At 43.9% G+C, this 24,300-nt stretch overlaps 1 protein-coding gene across 4 annotated transcripts in view; it reads right to left on the reverse strand.

Annotated features, from left to right (window-relative positions):
- The window catches only part of CTNNA2 (catenin alpha 2), a 1,640,869-nt gene that overhangs the window by 40,384 nt on the left and 1,576,185 nt on the right, over positions 1-24,300 (reverse strand). For all 4 annotated transcript variants that reach the window (XM_033952687.1, XM_033952678.1, XM_033952696.1 and 1 more), the window contains one exon: positions 23,391-23,525. In XM_033952687.1, coding sequence (XP_033808578.1) covers positions 23,391-23,525 — 135 coding nt within the window. The remainder of the gene's footprint in view (positions 1-23,390; positions 23,526-24,300) is intronic.

Raw genomic sequence — 24,300 nt, forward strand, 5'->3', positions numbered from 1 at the left:
GATACATGCACGCAGGTCTATATCGCGCAAGACAATAGCGCACAAGACAAATGCGCATGGATACTTGCACGCAAGTCTATATTCAGTATTCTGTTTCCATTTACTTCTTTATTGCCCCTGGTGCCTCCTTCCTATGCTCTCAGTGCCCCATGTGTTTAGTATCCCCAATGTTTAGTGCCCTATTGCCTCCTTTGCCCCCAGTGCCTCCTTCTATGGCCCCAGTGTTTCCTTCGTATGCCTCCAGTGTCTCTTCATCTGACCCAAAGTTAACCTGTTTTATCCCTTTCCTTCTCCCCTCCTGGTCTTTCTTTCTCTTTCGGTGTGGGCTTTTCACCTGTTCGCTCTGCAGTAGGATTTGATCATGATTATGATTATGAATATTTTGAGTGTACTCTTGTAACCCGTCTTCATGAGATACAGATACTTTGACGCTAATACAACCAACCAGGCCACCCGTTAGAAGTGCGTGACCCCTCACCACATTTAAAACGAGCCAACGTAACCATAGTAATTAAAATGCACTCGTGTGACTGACGTCCATTTACGTCTTGCATTGGTCATAAGTAGATTTGTGAGACGCAACGTAACTACGACGTGCATACGTCGTGCACGTAATGTCATTGTGCATGCATGATTGTCATGTGCGCGAATGACTCTCCTGTTCTTGTCTCATGCTCATTTATCCTGCGCTTGATTGTTTTGCGCACAATTGTATTGCGCTCAGTTATCATGCGCATGATTGTATTTGCGTGCAATTGTCGAGCACGCAAATGTGTCACGTGCAATTGTCCTGCGCTGAAATGTCTGCGCGTATTTGACTGCGCACATTTTGTCTTGCGCGAATTTGACTTGCCACGGTTGAGATGTAATCTTCCCTTGAGATACACAGCCTCTGTGTTCAATCAATCTAGTTTTAAGAGCCCTAGATGTTTGGACAATATATTAGAGCTGACAAGAACAAACCAACAAAAACACAACACAAGAGAATGTGCAATTCGTCACAAAATGTGAAACTGCACACTGAGAACTGGTTGGATGGCAAAATGTATCACTCTCTAGCATAATGGCACACATTGAACATTGTCCACATTTTTTATGTCCATTCACTCTCTCACCCATAGCTAAAGGTTAAGTCCTCACATATGATTTACAAAACATATCTTTCAGGTTACAATTGAGTGAAAAAGAAAACGTCAGATGTAAATCTTCAAAACATTGATCGCTTGATAGAATTTGTAAATGATTTCTGATTTTATAGGCCAAAGGACAGGAAGTAAAAAAATATTTCATCCCATACATAATAATAGACGTAGAAGGGCTAACTCGCTAGTTGCCCAAAGTCGGCAGTGTTAAAAGTCCATTCCAGAAAAATAAGTCCAAAATATTTTTTTCCCGGAAATTGTCTAAGTATACGTCCAGCTATTTGGTCAGCCAGACCGCTAAGTCATCTATCGTTATACCCCATTCTCATCCAAAAATTTGTCCAAGTCAAAACGCCTAGAACAAGACTTTTTGGATGTGGGAGGGGGCCAGCAAAGTGATGGACTCGATACCCAGACATAGCAACACAGTAGTGGGGTACCTAACAGGGCACTGCTGCGAACGTCAAAAAAGGGTATCATATACACATTGCACCACAACTCCCTTATGGTGAGACCCCCCAAAACACCCCGAAAATCTACTAGACCCACCTGTCTACAACCCCAATAGCCCCAGTCTACTTAAGCCACTTCTGTGCTGCTCTACTAGGCTTTCCTTTGCCAGGTGCTGATGTTCTGAAGGCAGATATGTAAATTTTTTATTCTATTTTTATGGCGGTGGGGGGGTCAGTGATCACTGGGGGAGTGTGTTGGGGTCTGTACTTTGTGTCTATAGTGGTTATCTGCTCACTTTTGATATCTTCTGGGCACTTAGACCTGGTTTTACATGGCCTAAGTCACAACGTACAATTTCCATCTAGGCAGTCTTGTTACACTTTCGGTTATACTTGCAGTACGACTAAGTCTAGGCCAACCCATGGCCCGCCCAAATCCCACCCTCACCACTCCTCCTAAAATGCCCCTTTTAGCTCTGGGCGTACAGCAGCACTGAAGAGGCCTAAGTCGTTTTTAGATCCAACTAAAATCTGGTTCGATTATTGGCACTTGGATGAACTCTCTTACTGATAGTCCAAGTGCCAATTTGGGCCAGTTTTTAGACGTATTTCCATTTCGATTATGAGCCCCTTAGAATCACTTTTTATAGAATTTTAACAATAAAGCATGTGTCTCTGATTAAAAAGGGCCCTTTTATGTGACCTATTCACCACACTTTTAGGGTAGCCTCTAGCCAGAAATTTATTACACACAACCCCAGATGATCTCAAATACTCTTTAGAGAAATCACAGATAAGTATGTGATGGAGAAATTGGGAAAATGGCAAACTAATTTTCCCATAAGGGGGATGCATATTAGCATAATGTAAAAGCATATTATGATCAGTAGATTTAACATATGTTGCAGTACTAAATCTTCCCTCTATAAGAGGCACATTTACATCCATAAAAGTAATAGAAGAGACTTGACAATTGAACTCAAACTGAATAGATGTGTGACAAGTATTCAAATATATAAACAATTGTAGTAAGACAACTTTGAACCCCTGCCAAACCACAAAATGTATCACCATGCTTAGCTCACTGATAAGAAAACACACATCTAGTTTCAAATGTTGTCAAAAATAAATTTACAATAGAGGGAGCAAAAGAAGTCCCTATTGCTATACATGAAATTTGTTGGTAAAATTTATGAGCAAAAAATCAATTTTTTCCATGTTGTACTGCGGTTTCCTTGTCTTCGGGGTCATTATGCACTATAACCGCATAGATTCCTTGCAGAAAAATATGGCATTTAAGACACTATATTGTATTGTTGTAATGCATATATTGCTTTTTGATGTTCTTATCTTGTCACCCTGACGTATTCTGGCTCAAAACGCATCCACAAAATGGCCACAACCATATTCACATCTTTGAAGTTTAGACATGCGTTCCCTGATTCTCCAACATTAGGATTTAGATGTATATACATATCTGATGCTGATTTATGCATGACTAAAAGAAAAATAGCCCTTCTAAAATAAACACTTTTGTATAAATAGTAATGCTTTGCTACTTTGCTGTCAAAATGTTGGAGTATGTTTGCACCCCATTTTTATTAGAGAAATACTTTTTTTTTTATAGAAAGGGTGGCAGATGTATGGAACAGTCTCCCAGAAGAGGTGGTGGAGAGAGAGACTATGTCTGAATTCAAAAGGGCCTGGGATAGGCACGTGGAATCTCTCAGACAGAGAAAGAAAGAGATAATGGTTACATTAGATGGGCAGACTAGATGGGCCATTTGGCCTTTATCTGCCATCATGTTTCTATGTTATCTACAGAAGAAGAGTCTTTAACTAGTTTACCTATTATTACAATCTTCATTTTCTCAAATGATCCAAGAGAGGATTTTCGATAGGACGTCTAAATCTGACTTTAGACATTTCCCACAAGATGTCCAAAGTTGGGGGCAGAGAAATGTTCATTTTTAAAACTGGTGAAACCGCTATATATCCAATTTTTTTCCTCCTAAAAATCACCTATTTAGATGTCTTGGCCATCAGGACATCCAATCTTAGGATGCCGTGACAAATCGGCTGCTAATAAACGATTTGTCCCTAAGAAAAGGGATAGGAATATCTTGCCCTTATGCAGAAGAGCTGACCCGATCAGCAGGCTAGAACCTGATATCGCTGACTACCACCAGTACAGCCAGAGTGAGCCAGTAAATGGCATGCAGGAAGACTTTGTTCAGCCTAGAGCTTTTGCCAATCCAGTTAAAGGGTTAAATCACAGATTGCACTCTGCTTCTGTAAAGCAGAAACAGAGAAACATTGTCCCTGAGAGCTGAGGAGAGAGAGAAGTCCCATCCCCCTATCAAGGCTGAGGAGGTAGGGCTATGAGCTCCATAAAAAGCAGAGAGTGAGAAAACAGAGGGAGAAGCAGGCAGGGCAGCAGCTCTGCAAGGAGCAACCTGAGCCCTTACCCCAGTCAGACAGCAGCAGCAGCAGCAGCAATGGAGATTGGGAGGTAGAAGAAATCCCTTCCTTTCCAGTGTAGCAGCAGCCTGAACACATGGAGTTTGTGAATACTCCAGTCAGGGCAACATAGGCATGAACTTATGCTGAGGCCATGGACATAAGATGCTGTAAAAGTGAATTGTGAGGATTTTGAAGCTACCAGTGTTTGTGCTAATGTGGGGTTTGAATTTTTGTGTTTGGAAATTGCTGCTGTGGAAAATTGCCTGCTAGGAGAGTGTTTAAGTTAAAACCAGTAATGGAACTTGGAAGCTGTTTAAACTGCATAAGAGAAAAGCTCTGAAGCATATTTTTCCTGTGATTACACTGCATTACGTTCTGAGCTGAACCAGCTGAGAAGTGGTTGGCTTGGCAACAGCTGAAGAAAGGCTGCTTGTTTAGAACGGCACAGTTCTTACTGAAGTGCTCCAAAGTCTATGAGAGAATTCAGGGCATGTTGAATGCAAAACTGTTTGTGACAATTTCTTATGCTACTTGTGGGAAGAACTCCATTTTGAAACCTTTTCTGTGGGACCTACAAAGTTGCTTAATTAACACAAGGCTGTCCTGGTCAGGGCCGCCATCAGAAATTTCTGGGCCCTTTACTGAGCAATCCTATTGGGCCCCCCATGCACCCCTTCCCCCCCCCTGATCCCCCCTTCTTCCATGGGCCGAATACACACATACTTTTTTCTGTCGCCGCACTCTTTGACCAAAAGATTTGTAAGCCTGCAACCACGTTAAGGTAGATTCTTTCAGCAGGGCCCTAACCTAACCTAAACTAAACTAATCTATACCTATCTATTCTAAACTAACATATGTCTAATACTGAACTAATAACAAACTAACAAACATCTGCATAATAAATAACTAATAAATAATAGTGCTAGTAGCTATAATTCACTTTTGAATGTAAAATCTCAGTTAAGGATTTCTTTTGACCTTTGTAGGCCAGAAGTAGATCACAATTGCACAATATTTTTTGTAACAAGAACATAAGAACATAAGAAGTTGCCTCCGCTGGGGCAGACCAGAGGTCCATCCTGCCCAGCGGTCCGCTCTTGCGGCGGCCCATCAGGCCCACTGCCTGAACAGTGGTCTCTGACTAATTTTATAAATTACCTCTAATCCTGTCCCTATAACCTTACCTCTACTCCTATATGTACCCTTCAATTCCTTTGTCCTCTAGGTACCTGTCCAGACCTTCTTTGAAGCTCTGTAGCGTACTTCTGCCTATCACATCCGCCGGCAGCGCGTTCCATGTATCCACCACCCTCTGGGTGAAAAAGAACTTCCTGGCGTTTGTTCTAAACCTTTCCCCTTTCAATTTCTCCGAGTGCCCTCTTGTACTTGTAGTTCCCCTTAGTTTGAAAAATCTGTCCCTGTCCTCTTTTTCTATGCCCTTCAACAAGTATTAAATGTGTTTTTATAAATACTGTAAGCTTAATAAATATATCAGAAAAAACTACACATCTGAGCGCATATCTAAACATACACATCTGTATGATCCCATCCTCTTCAGCTTGCCTATAGCTGCATCATGCATGTTAAAAATGTACGATATGTTGATATGTGCACCTTCCTTCTTTCTCATCCATCCTCCTCAGCCTGTCCTTACACATCCACAGCTGCATGTTAAAGATGATGTATATGTTATGATGATAAATAAGTGCATATGAGCCCATCATTAACATGCAGCTATGGATGAATATATAATGATGTTATGAGTGTGCACCTCTTCCTTCCCATCTTCCTCAGCATGTCACATACAGCATGTTACATTACACAGACTTTGTGTAATGTAACATGCTGTATGTGACATGCTAAGGAGGATGGGAAGGAAGAGGTGCACACTCATAACATCATTATATATTCATGAATCAATCTGATAATCATCATCACCAGGCTGTGTGTGTTATGGGATGGAGGAAGAAAGGTGCATGGGATGGAGGAAGAAAGGTGCATGTTTAAATTGCGCGGGGACAGAAATCCCACCTGTCCCCGCGAGGAATCCCTCCGTCCCCACCCATCCCCGCAAGGAATCCTCTCCGTCCCCGCCCGTCCCCACAAGGAATCCCCTCCATCCCCGCCCGTCCCTATAAACTATAGAAATAGTTATTTCATTTAATTATGCTACTGAATTAAAGGCCCTGGTAGAAACCCATTTAAAAATAAGCAAAAAGACTTTATTAATTTGGAAATATTAATTGGGAAGAATACATATTTTGTAAACGGGTTTCTACCAGAGCCTCTAATGTTTATACATTTTTATCAACACAACTAATATACTACTTTATCCTGAAGCAAAAAAAAAAGAATTTTTTTCCTACCTTTGTTGCCTGGTTTCTGCTTTCCTCATGTTCTCATTTAATTCCTTCCATCCACTGTCTCTCTTCTTTCTGCGTCTTCCATTTGCTCTGTTACTGTGCCTCTCCCTTTCTCCCCCTCCCAAATTGGTCTGGCACCCATCTTCTTCCCTCTGCTCCCCCCATAGTCTGGCATCTCTGTCTTCTTCCCTGCCAGTGTCTTCTCCCCACTCTCTCTTCTCCATTTCCTTTCAGCGTCCTTCTCCCCCCCCCATCTTCCCCATGTCCTGTCAGCATCCTTCTCCCCCCTCTGTCTTCCACATTTGCTTTCAGTGTCCTTCTCCCCCCTGTCTTCCCCATGTCCTTTCAGCGTCCTTCTCTCCTTCTGTCTTCCCCATGTCCTTTCAGCATCCTTCTCCCCCCTCTGTCTTCCCCATGTGCTTTCAGCGTCTTTCTCCACCCCTTTGTCTTCCCCATATCCTTTCAGCGTCCTTCTCCCCCCCTGTCTTCCCCATGCCCTTTCAGCGTCCTTCTCCGCCCATCTTCCCATGTCCTTTCAGCGTCCTTCTCCCCCCATCTTCCCCATGTCCTGTCAGCATCCTTCTCCCCCTTCTGTCTTCCCCATGTGCTTTCAGCGTCCTTCTCCACCCCTTTGTCTTCCCCATGTCCTTTCAGGGTCCTTCTCCCCCTCTGTCTTCCCCATGTCCTTTCAGCGTCCTTCTCCACCCCTTTGTCTTCCCCATGTCCTTTCAGGGTCCTTCTCCCCCTCTGTCTTCCCCATGTCCTTTCAGCGTCCTTCTCCACCCCTTTGTCTTCCCCAGTGCTTTCAGGGTCCTTCTCCCCCCTCTGTCTTCCCCATGTGCTTTCAGCATCCTTCTCCCCCCTGTCTTCCCCATGCCCTTTCAGTGACCTTCCCCCCCTGTCTTCCCCATGTCCTTTCAGCGTCCTTCTCCCCCTCTGTCTTCCCCATGTCCTTTCAGCGTCCTTCTCCCCCCTCTGTCTTCCCCATGTGCTTTCAGCGTCCTTCTCCACCCCTTTGTCTTCCCCATGTCCTTTCAGGGTTCTTCTCCCCCTCTGTCTTCCCCATGTCCTTTCAGCGTCCTTCTCCACCCCTTTGTCTTCCCCATGTCCTTTCAGGGTTCTTCTCCCCCTCTGTCTTCCCCATGTCCTTTCAGCGTCCTTCTCCACCCCTTTGTCTTCCCCAGTGCTTTCAGCGGCCTTCTCCCCCCTAAGTTTTACCCATTTCCCTTAAGCGTCTTTTCTTCCCCACTCCACCTTTCCTCCCTTTCTCCTTCCCTGCCCCTTACCTTTGTGGCGCTTCCCCACCCGACCGACAACAGAACAGGCCCGGTCGGACAAACCTCCCTGCCCTGTAGCCGCGAATCTAAATTACCTTCTTACAGCAGCTGGAGTATTGAAGCTGCTGTAAGAAGGTAATTTAGATTCACTGCTACAGGGCAGGGAGGTTTGTCGGCCGGGCCTGTTGTCGGTCGGTCGGGAGAAGCGCCACAAGGCTAAGGGGACATGACCTGCTGTGCACAATCCCCCCCATGGCTGCACCCGGGGCGGACCGCCCCCTCCTTTGGTACACGACTGCCTTTTCCCTACCTGCCCTGCCGCAAGCAGCCGACCGGAAGTCTTCCTGATGTCAGCGCTGACGTCGGAGGAAGGGAGGGCTTTGCTTAAGTTTTTTAAAAAATTATTATTTATGATCTATGATGACAGTGAGCTTACTAGGTTACTGTGGTTAGCTGTTTTGTGATGCTCCTTGGCTTTTTGAGATTTTTGTCTCCACCATATTGAGTACGGTGGCTAGTGTGTATCCTCTCCTCCATCAGAAGAGTGTTCAACTGTGTGTTGTCTGATATTTTTCAACTCTACCCTGTGTCTTTAAGTTAATTGAAATCATCCATTATTATACTGTTGCCCAATTTTCCAGCTTTTCTAATCTCTGTAAACATTTCTTCATCTGTCTGCTCATTCTGTCCTGGGGGATAGTAGTATAGCTGTCAACAGAGCCTCTGTTTTATAGATTCGGTGCCTATATCAGTGCCTAACTTTAGGTGGACTTTATGGAATCGGGGCCCTAATGGCTAAGTATAACTGTTATATGGATAATTTTGGGTTGCTACCCTTGTGCTGCCTTCTCTCTTTCCCTTCAAGTATATGGATTGGACAGTTATATATATTTCTACCCCAGCACTAGGATAAGTCTATTCTATAAATGGCTGAAAATATATATTTATGATGTGATTTCTTACATCAGTCTTTTAGCTGGGAGGTATAATAGTGGTATTTAATTAAGAACATACAAATATTCTTACTAGGTCAGACCAATGATCCATCTAGCCTAGTAGCCCGTCATCAGGATGACCAATTCAGGTCACTAGTACCTGGCAAAAAACCAAATAGTAGCAACATTCCATGCTATCAATCCAGGGCAAGCAGTGGCTTCCTCCATGTCTGTCTCAATAACAGACTATGGACTTTTCTCCAGGAAATTGTCCAAACCTTTCTTAAAACCATTCATGTTAACTGCTCTTACCATAACCTCTGGCAATGCGTTCCAAAACTTAACTATTCTCTGGGTGAATAAATATTTCCTCTTATTGGTTTTAAAAGTATTTCCCTGTAATTTCATTAAGTGTCCACTAGTCTATAATTTTTGACAGAGTAAAATATTGATTCACTTTTACCCATTCTATACCACTCAGGATTTTCTAGACTTCAATCATATCTCCCCTCAGTTGTCTCTTTTCCAAGCTGAAGAGCACTAACCTCTTTACTGACTCCTAATACGAGAGGAGTTCCATTCTCTTTATCATCTTGTTCACTCTTCTTTGAACCTTTTCAAGTTTTGCTGTATGTTTCTTAAGATAAAGGTGACCAGGATTGAATGCAATACTCAAGATAAGGTCAAACCATCGAACGATACAGAGGCATTATAACATTGCTAGCCTTGTTAACCATACTTTTTTAAATAGAGGGGGTTTGCTGTTTGATTGGGTATGTGATTGAAGGGTTTTCAATGTGATCAGAGAGTTGGAGGTAGGATAGAGAGGGTTGGTTTGCAGTGTTGACAGGGCCGAATTACCCAATAGGCCAACTAGACACGTGCCTAGGGCCTGAGATAGTCATGGGGGCCCACTGAAGGACGACATACCAGATGTCAATGGGCCCTCCCTCTTCCCTCCCCCCAGCAACGGGCCCCCACCTGACGACAACGCCGCCTCCCCCCCACAGCAACGGGCCCCCACCCGACAACAACAACGTCGGCCTTCCCCCGGCATCGACGGTGAGCAATGCAGCCAATGAAGCTCCAATAAGGTACCGCGATGATTGCGTCTGCTGGTCCATCCTCCTCTGACATCACTTCTTCTGGTAGACTCAGTCATCGTGGGATCTTCTTCAAGCTGCATTGGCTGCATTGCCATCCATCGATGCCGGGGGAGGGCCAGCGTTGTTGTCATTGGGTGGGGGCCCATTGCTGAGGGGGGGGGAGCCAGTGTTGTTGTTGTCATCGGGTGGGGGCCCGTTGCCATCTGAAAAAAAATGGCTGTATTGCCGTTGATGCCAGAGGTTGGCTGCATTGGTTTCTGTGGACGCCAGGGGGGGCATTGTTGTTGTCATCATCGATGCCGGGTGGAGGCACATTGCCATAGGGGGGGGCACATTGCCGTTGCTGTGTGAAAAGGGTGGTGGAGGGAGAGAAAGGGGGCTAATGTTGATGGAATTGGTATGCAGGGAAAGGGGGAAGCAAGGAGGAAGGATACTGGATGGATTTAGGTTGGAGGGAAAGAAAAGGGGCTAATGTTGATGGAATTGGTGTGCAGGGAAAGGGGGAAAACAAGGGGGAAGGATACTGGATGGATTTAGGCTGGAGGGAAAGAAAGGGGGCAGATGCTGATGGAAGCGGGGGGAAGAGAGAGAAGAGAGTGAAATGCCAGACCATGGGGGTGTGGGTGTGGGAGAGGGAAGAGAAGAAGAGGAGAGGAGAGAGATGCCAGATCATTGGTGGAGGGAATGGAATAGGATGGATGCCAGACCAATGGGGGTGAAAGGAAAAATGGAAGGGGGAAGCATACAGTTTCTGGAAGTGGCATAGGAGAGGATAGTTGGGAAGAGAAACAGAGAGATTATGGACCCTGGGGTGGTGGGGAAGGAGGGAGAGATGCTGGATGAAAGGGTAGTTGAGAAAAGGACAGTGGGGTCCATTGCCGAAGCTGGGGATGGTGGGGTCCATGCCGAAGCTGTGGATATGGACACAAAAAAAGGAAAGATGCCAGACCTCTGAGGGAGGGAAGGGGAGGACAGAGATGGAAGATGGATGGTTAACATTAGAAAGAAGAAAATGATAAATGGGCAGGAGACCCTGGCAAGCGAGTTATCAGAAGACAACCAGAACCTGGGACTAACAAAAGGTAGAAAAAATAATTCTATTTTCTGTTTTGTGATTACAATATTTATTTTGTTTATACCACAGAGCAGGTATGGGGATTGGAGATGTTGTAACCCTATATGTCTGCTAAGACTAAGCCTTAGTCACTTAGGGGTCCTTTTATTAAGGTGCACATTTAGCGTGCGCAAAATCAGTTAACGTACCTTAATAAAAGGACTCCTAAGTATCTTAATTAAAAATTTGATCCAAGACTTTGCCTTTTTTCAGATTTCAGCCCCTTATGTGATTGAGTTTGACACCCCTGATGTAGAGTGAGGCAGTTAGGCGATGTAAATTTGGTTATTAATATAGGCTTATATTTTGGATAATATTACTGCTTTACAATATATTTGAACGCTTTTATATACGTATTGAAAGGGTTCAGAGTTAATGTCCTGGGTAAGTAGGTGGGAAGGAAAGGAAGGGGGATTTGTTTAGAGATGTTTGGGGGTTCCATAGAAGAAAAACTGTACACTGGTATGCTAATCTTTGTTTGTTTTGAATTTAAAAAAAAGAAATATAAGTGGAAATAAAAAAGTAAACAAGAAAACAGATAAATGGGGGGCGGGGTGTAGGCAGGGCATGAGCGGGGCAGGCCCAGGGGGGCCCAGTGTACTTGTGTGCCTAGGGACCTCAAAAAATTAATCCTGCCCTGAGTTTTGTATATCTTGTTTTATTTGTTTATTGGGATTTATTAACTGTCTTTTCATGAAGAGATTCACCCAAAGCAGTTTACAAGACATTGAATATTAATCAAGTACCCTCAGGTTTTTTTCCTGTCTGTCCCAGCAAGCTTACAATCTAACTGTAGTACCTGGATCAATTGGGAGGGGGGAAGGGGGATTAAGTGACTTGCCCAACTTCAGAGTGCTCAGGCAGCAGTTCTAAACCACACCTCTACTCCACTAGGTTTAGATCAGTGGTCTCAAACTCGCGGCCCACCAGGTACTAATTTGAGACCCTCAGTATGTTTATCATAATCACAAAAGTAAAATAAAACAATTTCTTGATCATATGTCTCTTTAGCTATAAATTACAATGTTATTATTAAGGCTTAGTCAAAAGGAAAGATTTATAAACTATAAAGAGTTTTACCTCATGCAAAATTGTCATTTCTTTAATAAGACATTAACTATTTTTTTTTCTGAGGCCCTCCAAGTACCTACAAATCCAAAATGTGGCCCTGCAAAGGGTTTGAGTTTGAGACCACTGGTTTAGATAGTGTGTTTGGCTATATATGGTTTTTGTTGCAACCCACAGAAAACTATGAATCCAGCAGGCTGTAAGTATGACAGATAAAAAGATAAATAAATAAATGGAAGGGGGGCTGTTTCCCACTGCCATTTCGTTTGTGGCCATACTGCTGGATTACTGCAGTGCAGTTGTACATGTGGTGTCCTTTGGAGGTGGCAGTGAATTCAGCTGCACTATTAGCAATCAGGACAGCTAGTGCATAGTACCAACCTATGCACTAGTTTTCACAGCTCATCACAACTCCACCTGCCCGTGTCCCAGTGTCCTACCTACTCACATGTTAAGCAGCTAATGCAGGGGGCTGTCTTTTCTGTTTTGTTTTACTTCAAAAGCTGCCTTTTTTAGTGCAAGAGAGTAGTATGGGCTTACACTACTCTCTATCATATGGTAAAGCACATATTAGTACCCTTCTCTGTTTTAATCATTCCTATCATAAACAATTCCCTAATCCCTTATTTGTTCTGTTTGTATATTTTGATTAGATTGTAAGCTCTGTTGAGCAGGGGCTGTCTCTTATAAGTTTAATATACAGTGCTGCATATATCTAGCATCATTATAGAAATGATAAGTATTAGTATCAGCTGCTTAATGCAGCTTTAAAAGAGCTTCTTAGAGGAACAGCTGTATTTAAACATTTACATCAGACACGGGTGTTTATCAAAAATACAATACTGGAAGACAAGGCCAGATGTATCCATGTATTTAAAAAAGCAGAGGGAATGCTCAATGACAGCCAACATGGTTAAAAAGTGAGATGCGGAGGGATATCAGAGCTAATCAGAAAATGGAAGAAGGATCTAAATGAATATACTGTGTTTCTCCAAAAATAAGACCTACCCCGAAAATAAGCCCTAGCAGGATTTTCGGGGTAGGTTTTAATATAAGCCCAACCCAAAATAAGCCCTAGTCCCGGGATTCGCGAGTGCAGCTCGCGGCTCAGCTAGCTAGAGCAGGGGTGCCCAACCTGCTTCTCTTCCCCGTAAAAAGGACGTTGAAGTGCCGGGCCGACCAAACTTCCCCATCCAATGTCAATTCTGACATCAGAGAGGAAGTTCTGGGCCAGCCAATTGCTAACTAACTGGCCTGGAACTTTCTCTCTGACGTTAGAATTGAATTCGGGTGGGGAAGGTTGGTCGGCCCGACGCTTCAGTGTCCTCTTTATGGGGAAGGGAAGCAGGGAGAACTCAGAACTCGGCAGCAGCCTGTTCTCTGATGGCAGTGGTGGCAGCGGCCTGTTACCCTGCGGCAGTGGTGGCGGCTTGTGGGAGGGTAGGGGACAGACAGAAAGAGAGCATGGAGAAAGACAGACAGAAAGAGGGCATAAAGAAAGAAAGAAAGGGGGCATGGAGAGAGAGAGAGAGAGAAAGACAAACATACAGAAAGAAAGGGGGCATGGAGAGAGAAAGAAAGAAGGGGGCAGGGTGAAAGAAAGAAAAAGTTGGGGGAGGGAATGAAGTCTGGAGGAGAGGAAGCATACAGGAGGCTGAAAAAAGGGAAGAAATATTGGCTGCACAGTCAGAAGAATAAAGTGCAACAAGAGACTGATGAAATTAGGTAGGAAAATGATTTTATTTTCAATTTAGTGATCAAAATGTGTCCGTTTTGAGAAATTATATATGCTGTCTATATTTTGCACTATGGGCCCCTTTTACTAAACTGAAATAGCAGTTTTTAGCGCAGTTAGCGTCAAGAGCAGCATGGGGCATTCAGCGCAGCTCCCTGCACTAAAAAACGCTATTGCGGTTTAATAAAAAGGGAGGGGGTATATTTGTCTATTTTTGTATAGTTGTTACTGAGGTGACATTGCATAAAGTCATCTGCCTTGACCTCTTTGAAAACCCGCGGAATATAAATGATAATTAACATTTTCTCTGCATACAATGTGCTTTGTGTTTTTAAAATTTTATTGTTGGTAGATCATTTTGACTTAGCCACGAAGGTAACGGGGATGGAGGGAGGGGGGCTGCTGAAAGCCATCTAGTAATCCTGCAGGCTTGACTGTGCAGGGAATTATTTTTGTAAAATCATGTTTTGTTATGTGACTGGCATTATTTAGACTTTAATTTCTATGAATGAATAGAACGAAAATTATGTAAAATTGCTTGCTTATTTTTATGTGTGTGCGCTGAAGGGAAGTGGAGAGAGAGTGGGCTGAGGACGTTGAAGGGAAATGGGGAAGAGAGAGTGGGGAGAAGACGCTAATTTATAAATTGACAATTATAATAATAATAATAACTTTATTCTTCTATACCGCCCATAATCGTGCGACTTCTAGGCGGTTTACATTTGAAGAGAGCTGGACAATCAGCGAGTTACAATATGCAGATAGTCAGTGAGATTACAGTATGTAGAATCTTGAAATACTGCAAAATACAATATATAGTTTGTTTAGAGGGGACATGTTTGAAATAGGAGCTAATTACAAAATACAGTTTGTTAAAAATTTCGGAGGGGCATTGGATAGAAATAGAAAAGAAAAGGATTAACAGAGTTACTGTTTAGGTGATATATCTGTCGAATAAGGCAGTTTTTATGGCTTTTCTAAAAAAGTCGTAGGTCAGTCTAGCTTCATTAATGTAGTTGTCAAGCCAGTGTTGTTGTTTGTTTGCTTGGTACATAAAGGTTCTTTCCAGAAAGGTTTTGTATTTAATGCCGGTAATTTTTGGATATGCAAATAGATTGCAGTTTCTGGTTTGTCTTTTGGGACTGTATAATACAAAGTGGGATAGCAAGTATGTAGGAGCTAGTCCCCAAACCAGCTTGAAACATATGCAAGAGAACTTCAATATTATTCGTGCCTCGACTGGCAGCCAGTGCAGCAGTCTATAGTAGGGGCTGACATGGTCGCTTTTTTTCAATCCAAATATTAAGCGGACTGCTGTGTTCTGAACAATTCTAAGTTTCCTCATTGTTTTTTTGGGTATATTCATGTAAACAATATTGCAATAGTTCAGTGTAGAAAGCACTAGTGATTGCACTAGTAATCTAAATGATAATGGGTCAAAGTATTTTTTGATGGCCTTTAATTTCCATAATGCCAGGAAGCACTTTTTTACCACTCCATTCGTGTGTTCACCCATTGTCAAATGTGTGTCTAGTGTGACTCCCAATATTTTTATTGTTTTAGTAATCGGGTTGTCGTGGTCTTTTATGTGTAATGCTGTTTTGGTAATTTTGTCTGTTGGGCTTACAAGGAAGACTTTTGTTTTTTCTGTGTTTAGTTTCAGTTTGAAGTTGATTGTCCAATGTTCTATTTCTGTCATGATATGAGAAATGTATTCTGAGGTTTCGTTTGTTCGCTGGGATTAAAATGGAAATGTCATCTGCATATATGTAGTAGTTTAAGTTTAGCTTTTGCAGTAAGTGTCCCAAGGATGATATGTAGATGTTGAATAGTGTAGGTGATAGTGGTGAACCTTGTGGTACTCCCGAGGGGTTTTTCCAGGAGTTTGAGTATGTCCCATCACTAACTACACGGTATGATCTCTTTGTTAGGAAACCCTGTATCCAGTTCCTTACTCTTCCCGTAAGTCCTATTTCATCTAGGCAGTGTAGCATTATTTTGTGATCAACAAGATCAAAAACACTCCTGAAGTCTAGTTGCAAAATCAGTGCACTTTTTCCTTTGCTGAATAAGTCATATAGGTGATATAGGATTGAGGCTAGGACTGTCTCAGTGCTAAAACCTTTTCTGAATCCTGATTTGTGTTCATTGAATATGCTAAATTTGTCTAGATAGTTCACTAGCTCTAAGTTGACCAATCCTTCGAGCAGCTTGGTGAATAAGGGGATGCTTGCTATGGGTCTGTAGTTAGTTTCCAGGGCTAGTGAGTTTTTTTGATCTTTAGGGATGGGTGTGATCAGTATATGTCCCATTCCTCGTGAAATGTTCCTTCTGTTAGGGTGGTTGTTATCCAATTGAATAGATCCTTTATGAAATCTAGTGAACCTGTTTTCAAGGTCTTGGAAGGACATACATCCAGTAGACAGTTCGATTTAGTATATTTATTGTACAGGGTTAGAAATTGGTGCCATTGTGGAGGTTCAAAATGGTTCCAGAGCATGTCTACTCTGGGTTCTTTATCGTGAGGTCCACCCCCTGAAACCCACCTGGACCCTTTTCCATACCTTTTATTGGAAGGCCAGCCAGAGGAATACTCACTCCCTCTGGCTGGCAGGCCAACCTCTTCAGAAAGGCGGGCCTTCTTCTTCCTGGTGCCTAAGGCCTCTCCCATAGGATCTGGACAATGGGAGTCTTAGGCCACTCCCAGTGTATCCCAGAATGCACTGGGAAAGAGGCCTAAGACTCCAGTTGGCCCAGGTGTCTAAAGCCCTCCTACAGGAGGGGCCTTAGGCACCTAGCCCAATCAGGGCCTTATGCCCCTCCCTGGTGCATCCCCGGCCTTCCAATAAAAGGTACAGAGAAGGGTCCAGTGTGGTTTTGGGAGGTGGGCATCCCTCCTGCTAGGGATGTTAGCGGGGGCTGCCAGCAGTAGGGATGCCAGGGATGTTAGTGGGGGTTGGGGCGCTGGCAGGAGGGAATGGGAATCTGTCCTGCTGGCTGATTTGAGGTCGGGCATAGGGGTTCCTTTCCGCGACTGCTTTCAGCCGATCGCGGCACGGGAATTTCCCCTTTAATATCAGCTGAGCGGCAGGGACTCCTAAAGCTATAAATCTGTAACCAGCGTCCAGAACTTGGGTGCCAGTTACAGAATTGTGTATGTGGGGAATACCTGCCACTCAGCTGATGAGGTATCCCCCTACCGCGATTGGCTGCTGTGGTCTAGCAGCAAATATAAGTAGCTGAAATGTAGCCCTGGCCTATATTTCAGCCGCCTATCTTGGAGCGATTCTGTAGCCGGCGCACTGGTCTGATTGACAGGCGATCGATGGCCGCTTTTAAGGCGGCCTCTGACTTGGGAGCCAGTTACAGAATCTGTGCCTAGGTGTCATCATTTGTTCATTGAAATCTCAGTGTACAGTGAAGGCCAAAAAAACTTGCAATTATGAAAGAATACAAAATAAAACAGATATATTATCATGCTTTGGTACTGCTCTATTGCGCAAGCATACCTCAAAAAAAGATATAGCTGAATTAGAAAAGTTACAGAGAAGGGCATATAAGGTAAAGAGAATGAAATAGCTTCCCTATTAGGAGAAGCTAAAGAGATTGGGGTTTCAGCTTAGAGATGAGACAGCTGAGGGAGATATGAGAAAGGTCTAGAAAATTATGAGTGGAGTGAAATGGTTAGAAATGAATCGCTTGTTTTTTTTGTGTTTTTTTTTTGGGGGGGGGGTTCTTTCCAAAGGTAGAAGGACTAGGGATCACCCAATGAAGGTATATAGTAGAACATTTAGAAGAAATTGGTGAAAATATTTATTTGCTCAATATGTATAGTAATTCAGCTCTAGAATCCATTACCAAGGAATGTGGTAACAGCAGTTATAGCAAGGCTTTTTTTAAAAAATAAGGTTTGGACAAGTTTCTTGGAGAAAAGCCCCCAAACCATTATTAAGGTGGGTTTGTAGAAAATTCACTGCTTGTTCCTGTGATAAGCAGCATGAAATCTATTTTACTTGTTTGGTATCCTGCCAGGTATTTCTGACCTGGATTAGCCACTGTTGGAAATAGGAAATTGGGTTTGATGGACTTCAGTGTGTCCCAGTACAGCAATGTTTATATACTTATAAATTTTGCATCTCTTATGTCATACTGAAAGCGTATATTCACTTTCTGTATTTATTTTTAACATTTTAAAATATTCAACCTGCCAGAGCCCATTAATCTACTAGAACGGAAACTAATTACAACAATTAGGGACTTGAGGGATGATAAGATTTTTTTTCTGTCTATGCATATACTTTCATTATTATAAGGATATTGCTGATTAAACTTTGCACGACTCAAAACAGTTCATTTTTTTTTTTCATAGACCTGTTTAAAACGCCAATGCATACAAGTGCTTTGTAATTTTAAGCAGCAATTGTATTTTATAATAGAGTTGAAATCTCCTTTGTATTTATCTTCCTTCTGCATGGTTTATGATTATTTGGTATCCCAAGCATCATGATACATCTGATAACTTTGCTTGCAATTTATGCTCCCAGCTCCATTCCACTCTGCCTCCTGATAGGCCAGGGAATACTTGAATTTTTAAACACAAACAAGCCTCATTAATATGATAGAAATGCAAACATAGGATATTACTGTGGTCAGGTTTTAAGAACAAATGTGACCGATAGAATTTGTTCTTTGCATAATGACTTTGATCGAGTACTCCAGAAACTCTAAGATTTAACTGAAACCTCCAGAGAATCTTAGAGTTAGATGTTAAGTACTATACCCTAAGGATGGGATGGCCTTGGTTGGAATCTTGAGAAATTAGAAAATATTTCTTTATTATCTCTGTTGGTGGAATTAATGGAAATTTAGAAAAATATAAAAATCTCAAATTCTTCTTCCATACTTGGTTTTCCATATATTCCATTTTAAACATGTATATACAGTTTTTATCCTTTAACAGTTTCATTACCTAGCTGCACCTATTGAAATGGTGATCCAGAACTTGTGCCTGGCCACCAATAAAGCCTGAAAGTGAAGATATATGAGAAGCAAAAGTTCCAGTAACTTTAATAAATGAGTTGTTCAAGGTCTGTATTGCTTCCCAAATGGAATCAATTGTGATGACGTGGAGGGGCATAATAAAAAAGAAACATCTAAGTCCCCTTTTGGCCTAGGCCCTAAATGCTGAAAGTAGAAGCAGGGAAATGGCCATTCTCAAAAAAAAACGATCGTGGCAGGAGAGATGGCTCATCTCCCCTGCCTCAATGGCGATCGCCTGAACTGCCGCCAATCACTGCACTTCGGGGTGAGGATCACGGCAGGAGAGATGAGGCATCTCCCCTGCCGCGGTCTTCCCCCCAAAGTGCCGTGGTTGGCGGAAGTTCGGGGGATAGCTATCGCGGAAGGAGAGAGAGCCCAACCCTTCCTGCCCCAACGCAGCGCCCCACCCCCCCACCGATCGGATACAGAAAGAGGGAGCCTAACCCCTCCTGCCCTGATGCATCCCCCCTACCCCCTGATTGGATCCAGGCAGGAGGGAGCCCAACCCCTCCTACCTCGATGCAGCCCCCCACAACCCCCACCCCCGATTGGATCTGGGCTGGAGGGAGCCCAACCCCTCCTACCCAATATAAAGCCCCCCACGACTGCCCCCCTGAAACCCCGATCGCCCCCCCGAACCCCATGACACCCACCCCCACCTAGCACCCAGGTGACACCCCACCCGACACCCCCTTACCTAAAATCCATTGGACGGACGGGTCCCAGGCCCGTCCACCCGACAGGCCCACCATCCACAGAATGGCAGGCCTTAGGGCCTGATTGGGTGCCCAATTCCGGTTGCCCCAGGCGCCTAAAGCCCCTCCTATGGGCGGGGTCTTAGGCATCTGGCCCAATCAGGCCTTAAGGCCCGCCATTCAGCAGATGGCGGGCCTGCTGGGCGGACAGGCTTGAGACCCGTCCATCCGTCCAAAGGATTTTAGGCAAGGGGGTGTTGGGGATGGGGTGTCATCAGGCCGCCGGGTGGGGGGGGTGTTGCGAGGTTTGGGGGCCGATCGGGAGTTCAGGGAGCAGTCGTGAGGGGTGGCTCGTCATGGGCAGGAAGGGATGGGCTCCCTTCTGCCTGGATCAGTTCAGGGGGGGGGGGCTTGGGGGATTCGGGTTCTCTCCTACCTGAATCTGATCAGGGGGTGAGAGGCTGCGTCGGGGCTGGAGGGGTTGGGCTCTCCCCTTTCCATATTTTAGTGGAGGTAGGGGGGTTGTGTCTCAGCAATAGAGATGGGCTATCTCTCCTGCCGTGATAGCAATCCTCCAAACTGCCGCCAACCGCGGCACTTCGGGGGGAGGATCGCGGCAGGGGAGATGAGGCATTCAGCTCAGTGGCCCCTTTTTTGACCCTTCAAAATGTATAAGTGCCAACTAGGTTTTGGTTATACCTGCTTTATGACTATGTCTAGGTCAGCCTACCTCCCGCCCTTTCCCCTCCTCTAAAAACGCCTCTTTTCTTTCAAGGCGTTTAAATACTCCTACAGTAGATTTATTTTGCGACGTTTCTCCTGAATTTGGATAAATTCCATCTATATACAGGCAGTCCCTGGGTTAAAAAATAGTTACGTTTTTAAAGCTGTTCATAAAGTACTATGAGGGTCTGCTGAAAAGTTTTCAGTCCAACCAACAAAGTTGGGGAAGTCGCCAATGAGGGCTATACACTTAGTCCAGCAATTTTCCACTTTTTTTTTGTTCCATATTTTTCTGACAGAATGAAAAAAGTGGAAAATTAAGGGCTCCTTTTACTAAGCTGCGGTAGCATTTTTAACGCGCGCTAATCCCCGCGCTATGTGGAAAAACTAACACCTGCTCAATGGAAGCATTAGCGTCTAGCGCATGTGGTATTGTAGCGTGCACTAAGTGCAGCTTAGTAAAAGGAGCCCCAAGTGTATAGCCCTCGATGGAGACTTCCCCAACTTTGTTGATCGGCTGAGAAGCTTTCAGCAGCCCCTCCTAGGTTGCTTTGCAGGAACAAGAACATTCAGAAGTGGACTTTCAAACCTATGAAAGTATTACTCTTTTCACAGTCCATGTACTCAGCTCCAAAACCCAAACACATCTCTTAAAAGTAAATTAAGAAATGTAGTGTGCACACTAACAAAAAGAAATACTAAAAAAAAAACCTTCAGTCTTTAGGCCATCAATGCTGGCTTGGGATGGGTATCATGGGATGATCTGCTGAGCCTTCGCAAACCTCCCAGAACTGGATCTCTGGAATGAATTCCTCAGGACTAAGACAAATGTAGAACAAACTATAAAGGAAGTAAAACCCTCTTCTTTATCTTTGCCTTCTCAGCCCCAATCCTACACATGCACGCTATCTGTGCATGTGCTGCTCATGTTGCCTGCAGCCAATTGGGCCTCCAATCTTCTCCCTGGACCATGGCCTTAACTCTGGCCACTCACCACTACCTTTTGTGGCCTTCTGGATCCCCCTTCTGCTCTTCCTACCCAGTTTCACCTCTTCATTAAGTTCCCATGCACTTCCTCGGCCTCCTATCCATCATGTGCAGAGAGCTGCACATGTGACAATGCTAACGTGACCATTTATTTTTTCATCAAAATGGGACATCTATTAATATTCAGTCCCACCCCCAATCCCGCCCTAGCCCCACCCCCCAATTTCTTCCATTCATTTTTCATGTACACACAATATCTTATTATTTCATAATGGTAATCATAAAATTTAAAAAAAAACACAAAGCACCCTATATGCAAAGAAAATGTTAATTATTTATATTTGGGGGATTTTCAATTATGTCACCTCAGTAACTATAGAAAAATAGACAAATATAGTGCAAAATATAGACAGCAGATATAAATTCTCAAAACTGACACATTTTTATTACTAAATTGAAAATAAAATCATTTTTCCTTCCTTTGCTATCTGGTGATTTCATGAGTCTCTGGTTGCATTTCCCTCTGACTGTGCATCCTATCTTTCATTTCTTTCTGCACTCAGGCCCAACAATTGTCCCTTTCTATTCCCTCCCTCCTTCCTTCCTTCCTATGTCCTTAGTGCCCCCAGTACCTTCCTATGTCCTTAGTGTCCCCAGCGCCTCCTTCCTATGTCCTTAGTGCCCCCAGATCCAGTCTCAGTTCTCCTTTGTACCTTTGTTCCAGGTCTCCCTTTCTCTCTCTCCCTCCTCTGTTATGATCTTGCATCTCTCTGCTCTTCCTCAGGGGATCTCCCCCTCTGTCTGCACCTTCCAAAGTCCTGCTTCTGCCTCCTGTCTTTCCCCTTTGGTCCAGGCCTTTATCTCTCTAGTCTTTCTTCTACTTACAACCCCCCCTTCTCTGCCATTTTCTCTCCTTCCTTCATCCCTCCTTCCTATGTCCCCTCACTGCTTCCAGCCTTTGTCCCACCCCTCCCAAAAAGCCTGTCGGCCTACCTCCCCAAAGCTAGCCTTCCCCAAAGCCAGTCTGCCTGTCTACCTCCCCCAGAGTCAGCCTTCCTGTCTCCCCCAAAGTCAGCCAGTCTGCCTGCCTACCTCCCCCAGAGCCAGCCAGCCTGCCTGCCTCCCCCAGAGCATGCCTGCCTGCCTGCCTGCCTACCTCCCCCAAAGCCTGCCTGCCTACATACCTCCCTCCCCCAGAGCTAGCCAGCCTGCCTACCTCCCCCAAAGCCTGCCTACCTCCCTCCCTCCCCCAGAGCCAGCCAACCAGCCAGCCTGCCTGCCTACCTCCTCCCCCCCCTACCGCGGAAAACAAAAGCCTCCCTCCAGGCCCGATTTAGGTCCACCGCCGCTGCTCCTCTGCTGCAAACTGCTGGAACCCGGAAGCCTTCTTTCCGACGTCAATTCTGACGTCGGAGAGGATGTTACAGGCCAGTCAGGCTGCTGCGTTTGCTGGTCCGGGAGTGAGAAGAGGCGTCCTGGCAACGCAGCAGTCAAACCGCCACAACCGTTCAAATCGCTGCACGCGTCACAAGCAACCCCATGCGCCTGAAATCAAATTCATCACAGAAGCACACATCACGCTGTCAGGGAACACGGAGTTGTAAGTGCGCACGCGCTTAGGGTTTTATTATAGAGGATTAGGCAATCAGTTTGCAGTCTATGAGTTTTCCTTTCCATATTGGAAAATGAAAAAAGGAACATAAAGGGGTCATTTTATTAGGCTGGTTTTAGTGCGCCCTTACATGTCCCCCCCCCATGTGCTAAGGCCATTTTTACAGAAGTAGTAAAATTTTCTATTTTCCCTATTAATGATCATGCATTAATGTTGCCATTAGCATATGACCATCCCATGATAAACTCTTTTAATCTGTAGTATACAGTATGTATGCTAGCATTTACCACGGCCTGATAAAAGGACCCAAAATCCACTAAACTAATACCCAAACTGCCCTTAATATCTTATCCAAAAGGTGAAAAGAAAATGATAACAGCTGAAATAAATCAGTTTACAAAGCAGTGAATTTTGTTTCCTTTAATATTATTGTCTAGGGCAAGAGTGGGCAACTCCGGTCCTCTAGGGCCAAAATCCAGTCGGATTTTCAAGATTTCCCTAATGAATATGCATGAGATCTATTTGCATGCACTGCTTCAATGCATATTCATTTGGGAAATCCTGAAAACCCGGCTGGATTCCGGCCCTTGAGGACTGGAGTTGCCCACCCCTGGTCTAGGGATTCTCCTTACAAGTATTTCAAATGGGCTCCATAAAGTTGATGCAATTGCAACTTACCCCTGAAACAATAAGTTCACCGCCCAGATTCTGTACTTCTGCTTTCACCTTGCTACAAATATTAAGTTGATGGCAATAGAGGGCAATTCGCTGTAGGTATGCTAGCAGATCCTGCTTACAAGCTGAATCAGGGCACTGCAAGATTAAAAAATGGAAGAAAAGAAATTATAAACTCACTTAATGTGGTATAATATAGTCAACACACCAGATCTATATCATTTAACCAATGCAATCAAAATAGATAGCATCACAGTGGATTGGATAGGATTTATTATTTTAATATACCGCTATTGACATTAAGTATTAAGTGGTATACAATAACAAAATATACAGTAATTACAAAAACACCTTAAATACTACAATATGAATATATAATCCAGTAGAATAAACTATAAAAATATAACAAATTACTGTGATCATATTTACTGTCAACGATTTATAGACCCATAGTATTGATGAAACAAATTTTGTCTTAATTAACTTAACATAAAGAACATAAGCAATGCCTCCGCAGGGTCAGACCTGAGGTCCATCGTGCCCAGCATTCCGCTCACACGGAATCCTCTATCTATACCACTCTATACCCTTTTCCAGCAGGAAATTGTCCATTCCTTTCTTGAACCCCAGTACCGTGCTCTGCCCTATTACTCCCTCTGGAAGCGCATTCCAGGTGTCCACCACACGTTGGGTAAAGAAGAACGTGTGGTGGACACCTGGAATGCGCTTATAAAAAGCGAGATAAGTCAGATCATGAAAACTATCAAACAAAGAATTCCAGAGAACAGGTCCAGTGTAAGAGAAATTTCTACTTCTAGTTGATACAAATCTGACCTTTTTGAGGTAAGGGAGCTAAAACTGGTACTTTTGAGAAGAGCACCGCAACTTCGAGAGCATTTAAACAGTTACTAGA

Source organism: Geotrypetes seraphini, chromosome 1 (assembly GCF_902459505.1).
Source record: "Geotrypetes seraphini chromosome 1, aGeoSer1.1, whole genome shotgun sequence".
NCBI lineage: Eukaryota > Metazoa > Chordata > Amphibia > Gymnophiona > Dermophiidae > Geotrypetes > Geotrypetes seraphini.